Source organism: Typopeltis vanoorti, chromosome 6, assembly GCF_054136105.1.
Source record: "Typopeltis vanoorti isolate ZY-2024b chromosome 6, IOZ_Tvanoo_1.0, whole genome shotgun sequence".
NCBI lineage: Eukaryota > Metazoa > Arthropoda > Arachnida > Uropygi > Thelyphonidae > Typopeltis > Typopeltis vanoorti.
In genome coordinates, this window is record NC_143554.1 from 72,970,153 (window position 1) to 72,984,717 (window position 14,565).

At 35.2% G+C, this 14,565-nt stretch overlaps 1 protein-coding gene across 1 annotated transcript; it reads right to left on the reverse strand.

Moving 5' to 3' along the window:
- Nucleotides 1-324: 324 nt before the first annotated feature.
- Nucleotides 325-10,898, reverse strand: LOC150105567 (uncharacterized). Its single transcript, XM_090394915.1, has 5 exons — nt 10,571-10,898; nt 8,805-9,013; nt 8,263-8,428; nt 7,972-8,091; nt 325-1,592 (listed from the first exon to the last, which is right to left on the reverse strand). Exons 1-5 carry the CDS (start codon nt 10,656-10,658, stop codon nt 1,114-1,116), a joined length of 1,062 nt encoding a protein of 353 aa, XP_090251041.1. The 5' UTR covers nt 10,659-10,898; the 3' UTR covers nt 325-1,113.
- Nucleotides 10,899-14,565: the final 3,667 nt, after the last annotated feature.

Here is a 14,565-nt window from a genome sequence, read left to right on the forward strand (position 1 = left end):
AGGTTAAAAACAAGACAATCAGCATAGCACCACAACCCATATTGTGTTATCCACTCATAAACAGCAGCTCTACTTACAACAAAACGCAAACCGGAAACGCGCAATATGACGTGCACAACAATTGGTCACAAAGCCAATTTCATTTCCGCTTAGTTATCATATTAATGAAAACGTCATTTGACTTCAAGGACGTAATAAAAATGTAATAATGTTTAGGATTGTTATTATAGGTTTATAACCATTCGTGGGAGTTACAAGAAAACACATGAAAGACATATTATAAATATTTATTACAGAGTGAAAAGGCTAATATATATACAGCAGACTAAACATTAATCTCCTTTTGCGTCTTTGAAGAATGGAGTATCGCTCCATTCCTCGGTACTGTTGACTTAACATTGTTATATTTTGTTATATAATCAGGTTGTAAGGGAAGACGGGAGTCGGGAGACATGAGGTTTGGGTGGAGATAACCGAAGTTCTAAATAGACTCTTTCTCCTCGACAAAAGATGCAACTAACAACTCAGTACCGTTTTGTTCTTTAGTTGACATAATGCTAAACAAAACGATACTCTATAAACAAATCGTTTGCAAGATCATATACAAAATATAATAAATATATTTACTTTTCAGTATTTTACAGATGTTAAAAATACTGCTTATTCTACAAATTTCATATATACATGCAGAGACTCGGTTGGTTTTGATGATGCCCTTTGCTTATAAAGAACTCGGTTCAAATCCCGTCTTGCATACGAAACTAGGTGCTATAATATATAAGGTTCATTTGAAACGTGAAAGACAATCTCGATGTCAATAATATTAGCAAAATTGTCATCGACTCCTCCTTGTAATATATGTATACGACTCTCACTTATATCCTATTCTGCAAAATTATGAACTCCACTTAAATACTTATGACTAGTAGCTGTAGGACAAAATGGCTTCTAAGAGTTCAAAAAGTTCAACGTCGACCAATTCTCAAATTTCACAGTTCTGAATCATGTCAAGGGTTCCAACATTCGCTAAAAGCGCTGGAAAAAAGAACTAATTACAATATGGATTATTATTTTATCAAATACGGATCCAAAAGAGGGGAAATTTATTTTTTTTTATTCTTTATAAGGAGGAGGAGGAGGAGGTGGAAAGAGTTCATTATCAGAACACCTTTGGTTGTTTTGTTGATTTAAGTTATCTTTATGACTACTGGTGGGTAGCAAAGAAGTCGAATCTCTGGTTGTATCCAACTTATCTGTGGACTGGTAGAGTGGCTTGTCTTTGAAATACTTTACTGCCACTTCGTAAGGAGGTGGAAGGTCCGAAAATTCTCCGGGAGTTGTACTAGGTTGCCGTAACGAAGGTAAAGGTGGTGCTGATGGAGATGACTGATCTGCTGGGGATGTGGATTCGCTGACTGGAGGAGGAGGAGGAGGAGGAAATAAATGAAATCCACTGGCGTTTCTATTATCGTTGGATTCTGTATTGGATGATTCAGAACGTTTGCGTCTCCGTCGAACGAAAATAATTATAAATAAAATGAATATCGCTACAATGATGATTAATCCTATGGTGAAAGGGGGTTCGTGACCCACTGGAAGAAAATTAAAAAATAAATAACACGGATTAGCATCATAGCTCAGCAAATAGAAAACAATACATTCAAGAATTAAAATGTATAAAAGAAAACCATACATGTGATATTTAAAAAAAAAAAAAAAACTGAATGGGTTCTAAAAATCACAGTGATCCCATCGAAGCTCTATTATTGCATGCAATTCTTCCCTAATTATACTAGGATCACTGAGGACCTACGCATGCACTGTCGCCCTAACGACAAGGGATATCTTTTACTTAGGTGTTATATTAAGGCCAGAACAATTCGTTAAAAAGGGGGGGGGGTATGTTAATATACACATTTTTAAAATATGCAACATTTTAAAATGAGCAAAATAATACCGTATATTTAGAGCTAACAGTATAGAGTAATACCTCGTATTACGACGATCGGCTCATGCGACGCTTTTCAATTATGACAATCCCCCCCCCCCATTTGTACGACACTGCATTCGCTCATACAACGGTTTTAGCGACATGACACTAACGTGAATCAACAGAAGCACAGTATTCTGAACTGAGTTTAGGATGCCGTTGCTTGCTACATCGCTTTGTGTTATAAATTGTTACATAACTATTGTTTTGTTTTATCGTCTTAATAATGGTAAATAAAAATCAAAAGAAAACGTAATGATGTTGCTTCCAGTGAAAAGAGGCATAAACCTAGTTTTTAACTCCTTTCGACCAAAGGCGTGTGTCTATGCATGCATCTGCTCTGACATACCTTGCCAGACAGCACCCAACTTACAATCGCCCTTCTTCGGTTGAAAATATCCGTTTCCCACTCAGTTAAATTCGTTTGCTGTCTCTATCGCTACCCCCCCCCCAATGCAACCAACCACTCTGAGCTCTTTAATTTCCACTCCTTAAAAATTAATTCTTTCCAATCCCACTTTCCCGACAGCGATATTATCCTCATAGGAGATTTTAATGGCCACAACTTCTAAGTCACATTCCTATGGTTGGAGAATTGCTTCCGGCCTTCCAACCCAAACATATAAACAGAACTTATCACCAAAGTAATCCTCATCGGTATGGAAACATACATTCCCCACACTACTCTGAACTGATATTCCTTAACTAAATACTGGCTCAAATCAAGAACTCCATCCTCCTTTAGAGATTATATTGAAGCCGAAATAGATAAAAGAAAACAATCAATGAGTTCGAAAGAGCAAAATGCAGGAAACTAGCAGCCTCTCCAAACGGCATCCGAGCCTTTTGGTCTCTCGTGAAAGCAATAGGCCGTAATTTCTGCCAAACACTGTTTTCACCCCTATCATACCCAGATAGCTCGATTGTTTCATCAGCCACAGAAAAGCTAATCTTCTGGGTTTACACTTTGTTTCAATGCAAACATAACTGATAATAGTATATTTTCCCCAACCATTCCAGATGACCAACATAAAGGGTGTCCCAAAATTCACGCAAGAAGTAATTTTGATAGAAAACACAGGTTTTTAATTAAAAATTGTAATTTCTTATTGATTCATAAAGTATACAGTATAGGATTATGCATGGAATAGCATATCGGGTAAATGGCCTCCACGGCTTTGCTGGCACATATGCACTCTTTTGTCGAAATTTTCCATGACCGTTTTGCATAAATGTGGCTCAATTTCGTTGATACAGCGCTCAATTTCCTCCTTCAAGGCGTGAGTGGTCGTGGGCTTGTTGGCATAAACCTTAGACTTCAAAAAACCCCAAAGAAAAAAGTCCAACGGCGTTAAGTCACATGATCTGGGCGGCCAATTCTGATCACCAAAACGGGAAATTACACGACCAGGAATTGACTCATGCAGTAATTGAATTGTTTCTCGGGTTGTATGGCATGTGGCACCGTCTTGTTGAAACCACATGTCGTCCACATCCATGTCTTGCAATTTAGGCACAAAAAACTGGATTATCATGTCGCGATAGCGAGCACCATTAACTGTTATTGCCTTACCAGCCGCATTTTCGAAGAAGAATGGACCGATGATGCCTCCAGCCCAAAATCCGCACGAAACAGTGACACATTGTGGATGCATTAGTTTCTCAACAATCACTCGTGGATTTTCTGAACCCCCAAATGCGACAATTTTGTCGATTAACGAAGCCATCAAGATGAAAATGAGCCTCATCGCTGAAGATGATTTTGTTCGAAAAATAAGCATCCACTTGTTGTTGTTCCATAATCCATTCAACGAACTCTCTTCGCTGTGTGTGGTCAGTACGCTTCAGTTGTTGAGTCAATTGAACTTTGTAAGCATAAAGATGAATCTTTCGTGAGAATACGCTATAGAGAGCTTCTCGAAATGCCCAATTAAAGACCACGGTGCCGAATTGATGTTCCTGGACTCTCAGCAACACTCTCACGATCTGCTTCGATGTTTTCTGTTGAACGACTTGTTGAAGGACGGCCAGAGTGTATAAGATCACTAATTGATCCAGTTTCCTTGAATTTTTTAATTAATCTTTTCACAGTTGATGAAGTTAAATCACTATTCCGACCATATTTTGTACGAAAATTGCGTAGCTGCCAAACCTTCATTATTTTTAATATTGCTCAACAATGAAAATGCGTTGTTCTTTCGTGTAGCGCTCCATTTTTAATAACCCTGAACTGTCAGCTGTCACGCTGTCTTTTTTTTTTCTCGTTGGCAACACTTTACCGCACAAATGGCGCTAAATTTAAATCTTGCATGAATTTTAAGACACCCTGTACAATGACCCCCTATATCCTTTTGTCAGGAAGAGATCAAAAAAATACTGTTCAAATTAGACACAAAAAAGTCTCCTGGCCCTGGTGGCATTTCTCCAATTGTCCTGAACATTTGTGCACCAGAACTGACTATCCTATGTCGCCTATATATATTCTCTTACTCCACTGGTATCTATCCCTGGAAATTGGCCTATATTCAACCCATTCCCAAGAAGGGTGACAAATCACTATCGTCCAACTACCACCCTGTCTGCCTTACCTCAGTACTATCTAAAGTAATGGAAAAAATCATCAATTCCCAACTTCTACACTACCTTGAAGGCACCCACCTAATAAACGACCACCAGTATGTTTTCCGTCGCTGCCGATCAATAGGAGATCTGCTCACATATGTCACTCATCTCTGGACAAATGCAATGGAGAAGTTTGGAGAATCTCAAGTGGTTACACTTGATATCTCCAAAGCTTTTGACCGAGTCTGTCAGAGAGGCTTACTAAGCAAACTTCCCTCATTTGGTCTGTTTCAGGACTTCTGTAACAGACCAATTGCTAGCTTTCTGACTGGACGCACATTGTGTATGATAGTGGATGGTTGTTATCCTCTCATCATTCAACTAATACTAGGATTCCACAATGTTATGTTCTCTCATCAATCCTCTTCCTGCTATATATATATATATATATATATATATATATATATCAATGACCTACTTCAGTTGATCTCCAACCCAATACAGAGTTTTTTAGACGATAGCAAATTGCACTCCTCTCTTTTATTTGATAAGCCTCACAACTCATCTCAACCTACAGAAGAACAACCACCACCGCCCTCAATTTTGATCTCCGAGCCATCCTCAAATGTTGTTCAGATAACCTTATCAATATCAATGCTAATAAAACCCAGTTCTGTCCTATTTCCCATAAAAAAGAACCATTTTTTCCAGTATACTTTTTTGATGATACCCAAATTTCCAGACAATTTGAGATTTTTCTTCTTAGAACTACCCTGACATCAAACCTCTCTTGGCATAAATCCATCACAACCACTGCATCCTCAGCTTCAAAAAAACTAGGATTCCTCTTTGGCTCAAAACGTTACTTCACCTCTGAACAGCTGTTAACTTGATACAAATCACAAATCCGCACAGCTATTGAATACTGCTCTCACATATGGGATGGAGTCCCCTAAAGGCTCCCTCAAAATATTTCACTCAATACAGAGGAGAGCAATTACATTTATTAATGAACCATCTCTTACTAACTCACCCCCCCCACACACACACACACACTTTCGCACAGACGTTTGGTTTGCGCAATATGTATAGTCTACAAATATTTCCATTGGAAATGCTCAATAATTTCCCCACTTAGTACAAAGCTCGTTGGAGCACGTGCAGCTGCTGCTCAATATCCCTTCACAGTGCGCCTTGATACCCACAAAACAAGTTTGTTTTCCTCTTCCTTCATCCCTGCATACTGCTGTACTATGAAACAGTCTTCCCCTGACGTATTTTCCAAGGAATACAATTTACAGATATTTTAAATCAAATGAAAACAAGTTCCTCCTCTCCCAACCCACTATCCATATATGTTACTAATGTACTATAGGCTGATCAACCAACCTCTCGTGTATGGGCTCAACATAAAAAAAAAAAAAGTACCTGAGATACTAAGATTAAAATTTTTAAATTTCATGATGATGGTATTTATAGAACACAGTGATAGACCGCAGGCTAAACTTAACCTATTGTTGTTACAGTTGTTTATTACTACGGTTATCCGTTGATGTGATAATCTCTTTGCCGAAATAGAGAACTCTTTAAGTGTAGACTGAAGACGAAATTGGTTGGGTCCCTTAAGCCAAGTATTCAAAATAATGTTTTCGTTTGGGAAATTTATTCTGATTTTTTTTTTTTTTTTGAGCAACTGACGTAAATCGATACTCTATTTACGTTATTGATGTTCATATATGCCTGCTTAAAAACGTTATTAAACCATTACATACATCTACGGTGGAGGGGGAGGCAGTGATTCGCTAAACGATCTTGAACCTAACGTGTATGACGGAAGTATATGCATTGCGCTGGAAGCATTGTCTGTTCACATTAGTAGAAGTATACACAGTATCTTACGAGTCACAATAAATCAAATTCTAAAAAATGGTTTACTAAAAGCTGCAGATGTTTTCTGTGACATTCAAGGCATCTTGAAAGTCACATTTTGTCATCATCATCATCATCATGCGTATCAAGGATTTAGGCCTAGCATGGCCTGTTCCGGCCTTAGAAGTCATCGTTGAATCGTTTAAAAGGTCGTCCTGGTTTTCTATTTCCTAATGGCTTGTACTTTAAGGCTTGTTTTAGTAATCTTTCCGTTTTCATTCTTTGAACGTGTTCCATCCATCTATGTTTATATTTTTAAATTTTTCTATTACTGGTTCTTGGTTTAATTCTTTCATAATATCTTCGTTTCTTTTGTGATCAAATAGAGTATACTTTGCAGTTTTTCTCATAAACTTCATTTCTGCTGTTGTTAATCTTTGTTTGTCTTTTTGTTTTATTGTCCAGATTTCGCTTCCATACATTAAGACCGGTAAGGCTAATGTATTGTATACTTTTAGTCTGGTTTGTTTTTGAACGAGGTTTGGTTTAAATATAGAGTTAATTACATCTGCTATTTTTAAATATGTTGCAATTTTTACGTTTATATCTTTTTCATTTTCATATGTGATCATACATCCTAGGTAGTTAAATGAATTCACCTGTTCTGAGATCTTGCTATCTATTACTATTTTAGTTCTTGCTGGATCTTGTCCTTTAAAGGCCATAGTTTTTGATTTTTCCGTTGATATTATCATACCATAATCTTTGGATATCTCATTTAGATTTAAAATAGCTTTCTGTAAGTTATCATCAGAATTTGTAATTATTATTTGGTCGTCGGCAAAGAGGAGAGTGTTTAAGTTTACTGTATGAGAAAGTTTAATTCCTCGATGTAAATTTTTATTCCATTTTATTATTATTTCATTTAAGTAGATATTAAAAAGAGTTGCTGAGAGGGGACATCCCTGTGTCGGACCCCTTGATTTATCTCTCTCGTATATGATAGCTCATGATTTAATCTTATTTGTATTTGATTATTTTCATATATACTTGTGATAGCTTTTAGGATATTATTTGGTATTTGTCTTTCTTTTAATATGTTAAATAATATGTTTCTTTTAACTTTGTCAAATGCTTTTTCAAAGTCAATAAATGCAATATGTGTTTCTAAATTATATTCTCTTCTTTTCTCTATTATTAATTTTAGGCAAAAGGCCAGGTCTATACATGATCGTCCTTTTCTAAATCCATTCTGTACTTCTAAAATAAAGTTTTCGGAATATTTCATTAATTTCCTATTTACGATTCTGCTATATATTTTGTAACAGGAATTTAGTATACTGATACCTCTATAGCTTTTAGGGTCATCTCTATTCCCTTTTTTAAAGATAGGAATCACAATTGCTTTTTTCCATTCTATTGGGGGGATACCAGTTGAGTAAATTTTATTTAAAAATAATAAGAGTCTTTCTTTGAATCTTTCTATCACTTTGTCACACTTCGTATTCTTAATAATCCTTAATATGTACATAGGAAAAGTTAAAAGTTACCTATAAAAAAATCATCAGGTTTGCTGTTATCTCCGCAGGTATTGTGAGGGTAGTTTATTAGATCCTTCCAAATGCATCTACCGTTGTTGCATTTAAATCTGTCTGACCCACAGTTAGTATCTGAATGAGGAAAACGGGGAAACCAACCAAAAACATATAATCTAACAGTAATACATCATAAGATTATTGCAGTGATCTGATTTCCAAGTATTAAACTAATGAAATCCAATAAATAATACAAATAATTGCATTGATTGGTATTATTAAAAGAAGAAATTCACGAAAACTTACAGCTGAATACGGTGAAGGTCAGTCGAAAAGAATATCGATAACCTGACCAGGAAAGCCATCGTTTTTTTGTTTTAAATCTTAGCTTCATCGGCCCGTCTGTGAAGTACGATTTTGATTCTTTCCTGTCGTTGTAGTACCAACAGAGCTTCTCATATATGTGAACAATCTAAAGGAGAGATGTAACTTACGTTCAGTTTAGATTACATGAAAAACATAAAAATGGGGTCAGTGTGATGTTATCTAAGTACGGTATATATTTTGTAATATTTAATTTAAAAAAAAACAACAACAACGTGTTTTTAATTCTGTTTGAGAGCGATGGATGGTGTCCCTGAATGAGTCAATGATTAAACTATTGCTTATTGGCCACCGACAGATCGCAAATTTCAAAAATTACAGGACATGGTTAAAAACTGCAACAATGAGCTGACGTAATATTAATATTAAGTGTTATCTAGCCTAGCCATGCAATTTTAATAGACTTTTAATGTTAATAATAACGCATCGTTTCATGAAGAGGACAGGGAGAAAAAAACCCTTACCTCTAAATAATCGTCACAGTTCTCAAAGTCTATTCGCCTAATGGAAACTGTGATGCCATAGCCTGGAGGGGGATTCAGTATTATAAGACAGTTTCGATCAACTTCATAAAAACCCCGAGTCTGTAAAATTCCGGCAGACTTAACACCAGTTGCGGTAAGATTGAACCACACCGTTTGCTCTGGCAGTGTACAATAGCCATTGATGTAATCTAGGAATAAAATAATAAATAAAATCAACGAAACCATGTCAAGGGATAATATTGTTTAGCATGCATATGAGTGAATGTTATCTCAATAACTAAAAGAAATTTGAAGTGCAATATCATTAAATATCGCCGAGTATTATAAGTAACTATCCCGATTGCAAAGGCAAGCATTCACTGAATATTATGCTATGTTAAAACCATTTAGTAATTTTTGCGTTCACTACAATTTAATGGTATCATAATCCTAAATTGTAGTGACGATTCTTTTATTAGCATGCATTGTTCCATGAAACATCAGTTAAAATAAGAATTTCAACCCCCCTCAGTGAGAATTCCACACAGGAAAGGTTATACATTGTCAAAGTATGGTGTGTATCAATATGAATACCTTTGGTGGTCCCATGCGCCCCCCCCCTTGGAAACAGTAAAATATTTCAGGCCTCCCCCTCTAAAAAAAATCGTAATATTATTATAATATTTATTGTATTTATATTCAATGCAAAACATACACAGCGAATATTGCAAAAATCAAATACAATATTACATTTTTAGCTTCTTACATTCACTTTTGACATGCCACATTATCTCATATTTTTATATAGATAGATATTGTTATTGTACATTTGCAGTACAAGCACATGACGTAAAACGATTAGTAATAAAGAAAGTACTAAACACATAAAAGAAGTTTAATAACAATTTAATGTGATGGATGTGTTTCAATACTGCTACACCAATATCAGGCGAAATATCAAACTGCAATTCTTAGATTTCTTCTTTGAAATGAAACTTATATGAATAAGCATATATTTACTAATATTCATTAAGAGCTGGAATACGCAGGAAGCAAAATTTGTGAACACGCACCAATGTGTGCTTTTTTTCCCATTAAAATATAAAAAATAACAAAAAAGAAATAATAAAAATTAAATACGTTTCTTTTTAAGATAAAAAAAAACATCTACTTAGTCTTAAAACATTTTCAATTTGTTTTCATTATTTCACGCTCCCCCCTCAACAAAACCTACGGCCTCCATGGGGGGGGTACGCGTCCCACAGTTTGGGAAGCGCTAGGTTAGATAACCCAGAAAGTGTGCCAGACAGAAGAAATAGGTAGTGTTCTCTACATAACTGTAGAAAAAAGAAAAATCCCCGAAAACAAATATACACAACAAACAAGAAAACAATTTTAAAAATAATATTATAAGATATCCACTTCAATAAAGTGTAGTAAGAGAAAGCATGAAAAAAATAACTCGAAGCAACTTTAATAAAAACAATTTTTTTTTTAATTATGCATATATCCATAAATTGTTCCTAACATTCCGCTTAGTGACGTGTTGATCGCAAGAGTGACATCACTTCGGTAACGCCTCAAACATCCCGCCTACTGAGACACAGTGACTACATCTCTGCTTATCGAAAAGTAGGCTAGTATCATATGCTTTTACTATATGATGAAGAGTAATGCATTGCGAGCTACTGCTATTCCGATGACATGTTAGCTAATTTTTATTATCTATACGCAAACAGGGAAGGAGTTAAAAATAGATCACTTACATGGCTGAAGTCTATAATTTGCTATTAGGTGTTCAGTAAGCACTGCAAAAATGATCAAACTCAACCTTAATATCCAACTGCAAACCATATTTATTAGAAATGCGCAGATAATCTACTCCTGATTCTGCATTTTAGGCAAGTATTAAACAAATACTTCGATTATACGCTTTATGTTTAGCCGTAAATCACTACTCCTATTACTTAAATTAAGGGGATATTAAATCCCACATAGTTTTAAAACCGAATAAGAAACTCAAAGATTGGAATAGAGAGTTTCTTGCCGAATATAGTAAACTATAAAGTATCGGCGAACACTAGCGTTAGCCAATGCAAGTGATCCTAGTACGTAGTACAGTACACTAGTCCTATGCTTAACAGCGAGAGAAATTCCTTGTAAAAGTAGAGGGCGCAACCTATTCGACAACACAAAATACGAAACGTGTTTCCAGTATGATGTAAATAATAGCATTCAGAAGTAACGTTGCTTGTGAAAATAACTGATATTACTCTCATATGATTGGCAAGAGTTTACTGTGTCCATACGAAACCTGAGTAAAATGTAACAAATATTTCGTAACAACGCAACAGAGTTACATATATTTATATATACTTCGACTCAGGCAACAAAAATAGTTGAATACGAAAGCTACATCCCAGAATTACGTCACTAAAGTTAGCAACGTCATTAAGTGACGTCCAAACTCACTCTCCAATAGCTAGAAAGGACGTCACTGTCAGTTGGGATTGTCAGCTATGTGTCTGATACCATTCTTGTTCTATTACTTGATTAAAAATAACATAAGCCCATACTGTGCAGACATATATCTTCTTAAGAATTATTTTATATCATAAATACGAAACTTTGGGTGTAGAATGTTGAACTTTTCTTTTTAAACAGTCGGCAATTTTATTTTAATATATAAAAATGAATTTATTTTAAATATAAAATAAGCATTGTTACCAAATAAAAAATATATATAAAAAGATAACTTAAAATATATATAAAAGGATAATTATTATTAAAGTATAATAAACATTATCAACTATAATAATTAATTTATCTTAAAACGAAACAAATATAGCATAAAGAGTAATTTATTTTAAATAAATATGGAATTCGTATAAGGCATTCCACAATGCCTTATATAACAATTATGTTAATTGTTATATAAGGCATTATATAACAATTTTTTCATATATATATATATATATATATATATATGGGAATAAATTTTTAACTTGGGTATATTGTATATTAGGATAACCAAGCAATTTTATATGCTTGGTTATTTTAGCTCCTAATCCCAAGTGTGCAAACAATTAAGTTTGCGCCTGAAACAAAGTTCAAGTCTAAAGATGGTACAACACCAGGGCAGCTCATTGTAAAGGTGGTTAAAGCTTTGATCACTATTCTTAGTATTTTCCCATAATGTAAAGCACATCTCACTAGAAGATGTATACTGCAATGCATTATGGGTGGGGTCACTACCCAGACCGGTTTCAATATTCCCATCAATATCTCCTCCAGAGATTTTTATTAAAACTTAATACACCTTGTTGCAACTTATATAATTAAAGTTGATAAGGCTTTGTATTACTAAAACCTTGGTATTTAGGGTCTAGCTACTCACTGAGGAGACCTCAAAAAAGGTCGAAACCGGTCTGGGTAGTGACCCCACCCATAATGCATTGCAGTATACATCTTCTAGTGAGATGTGCTTTACATTATGGGAAAATACTAAGAATAGTGATCAAAGCTTTAACCACCTTTACAATGAGCTGCCCTGGTGTTGTACCATCTTTAGACTTGAACTTTGTTTCAGGCGCAAACTTAATTGTTTGCACACTTGGGATTAGGAGCTAAAATAACCAAGCATATAAAATTGCTTGGTTATCCTAATATATATATATATATATATATATTAAATTTTCATATATATTCAAATACCGAAAATCCTAAATATCCATTTTCTCAGTGAGTCGAGCCCGACTAGATCAGAAAAAGTTCTTCAAAAAAACACGTTTACCTGTATTTTACAGAAAATAAATGCCTGCTTTCCTCACCAGATGGCACCAGGAGTAACATTTCAAATCAATGAAAAGCAGGATCTCTAATTCAAAGCCAGAGATTATAGATATAATCATGATGCGAAAGTATTTTTATCCGCCTCCTTTGTTGACGTAATTATGGAATTACAGTTACTGAAAGACTAGATGCACGCTAGGCATCTCTATATATTCCTATACGTTGGGATGGTAATTCTATTCGCCTCAAATCATGTTTAAACCACCAGATCTCTATTTTTCAAATTAGATTATCCGAGCTCCATCAAATAGCATTTAATGCCAAAGCTCGCTCATGCTAAGAAAGTGTCTTATTTTCATGCACCATAATATTATTATGATAGTCTGAGTATTTCTACAAATCATGTTAATACTGAAAAAAAAAAAAAAAAAAAAGGAGTAGGATTAAGGCTTGACCGTGAGATGCGGTGATTAATACCCTTGGAGGGTAATGGATGGCAATGCTGTAGCCAATGAAGTTCTAACTGAGGCTCGGCTATTGCTGTTACCCTTATCCAATAACACCTTATCCCTACACTGTCTTCTACAGATAACGGGGAAGATGAAAAGCATTCTTGCTTCGCCCCTTTAAGCCAGTCCTTATAAGGATATATAAGGACTGAAAAAAAAGGAGTAGCTAATCGACCGTGAGATGCGGTGATTAATAACCTTGGAGGGTAATGGATGGCAATGCTGAACCAATTAAGTTTAACTGAGGTTCGGCTGTTGCTGTTACCCCCTTGGGCGATGAGATTTGAGAGTTTTTGAGTTCGCCCTCTTAAGGTTTTTGCCTTAAGGGAGCAATTTGAGTCTCCGGGGAAAGCGTTCTCCGGCACGGCCCGCTGAGGGGCTTTGTCGGTGAATGATTTTCTTCGGAATTTGAGCGGTTCTGCTCGGTGGTGGCGTGTGGGTGGAAGGCCATCACTGAGTGGAGCCAACGCTGAGATGGACGGTCTTTCGCCCACGATTGAGTGGCCTAGGGATCGTCCGAATTTTTAGAGACGGCTTTACCTTTACATATGGCTTGTAACAGTCTTCATCAGGTGACATTATGAAAGAAAGAAAAAAGAAAAAACACTAAAACCCTGAAGCTTAAATAAACTATGAACAACATAGAGAGTCTCTATACATAATTGACATTAAATCGTTGTGGTTGTATTTAAAGCTGTTCTTTCGTTAGTTGTATTGTTGGGAAAGTACGTGCTAGTAGCAACTCGTGAACGCCAGTACATGATTACAGCTGAATGACTATCGGGGAGGTTGTGGCTCAAATTATTATTTAGATGTTCAGGATTGAGGATGATTTCCCTAGATTCTACGATTTTTCTATCAAGTTCATCATTGCAACGGAAGATGTTTGTAGATTTTTCCCAGCAGACTTTGTGACTTTGGTTTTCATCATTAGGATTAGCGGAGAAAAGGATGTGACTTTAGTGTTTTAGTGTTTTTTCTACAAACATCTTCCGTTGTTTGTCACCTGATGAAGGCTGTTACAAGCCGAAACTAGTCGTGTTTTTATATTAAAACCTTTTTACTTAAATCTCAGTTCTAGTCATTCAATTCTTTATAAAAATATGTATGTTAACCGAGTTAATGATCATTCTTTCACATATATATATATATATATATATATATATATATACATGCAGATGATATTATCATTCTTATTAATGATATTAATGATATTATCAAGAATTAGAAAAAACAATAAACAGCCTAAACAGTAAATGCAAAAAGTACAGAATGAGAATTAACCGGAGCAAACCAAAAATAATGAAAATCGTTAAAGAAGAAAACTTAACAATAAATCTCGAAGGACAACTAGCACAAGTAAACAGTTACGTATATCTTGGCAGCCTTATTACAAATAAACTAAATAACCTTGAACCAGTAAAGCAAAGAGGTGAAAAAAAAAAACTTTTTTGAAAGAA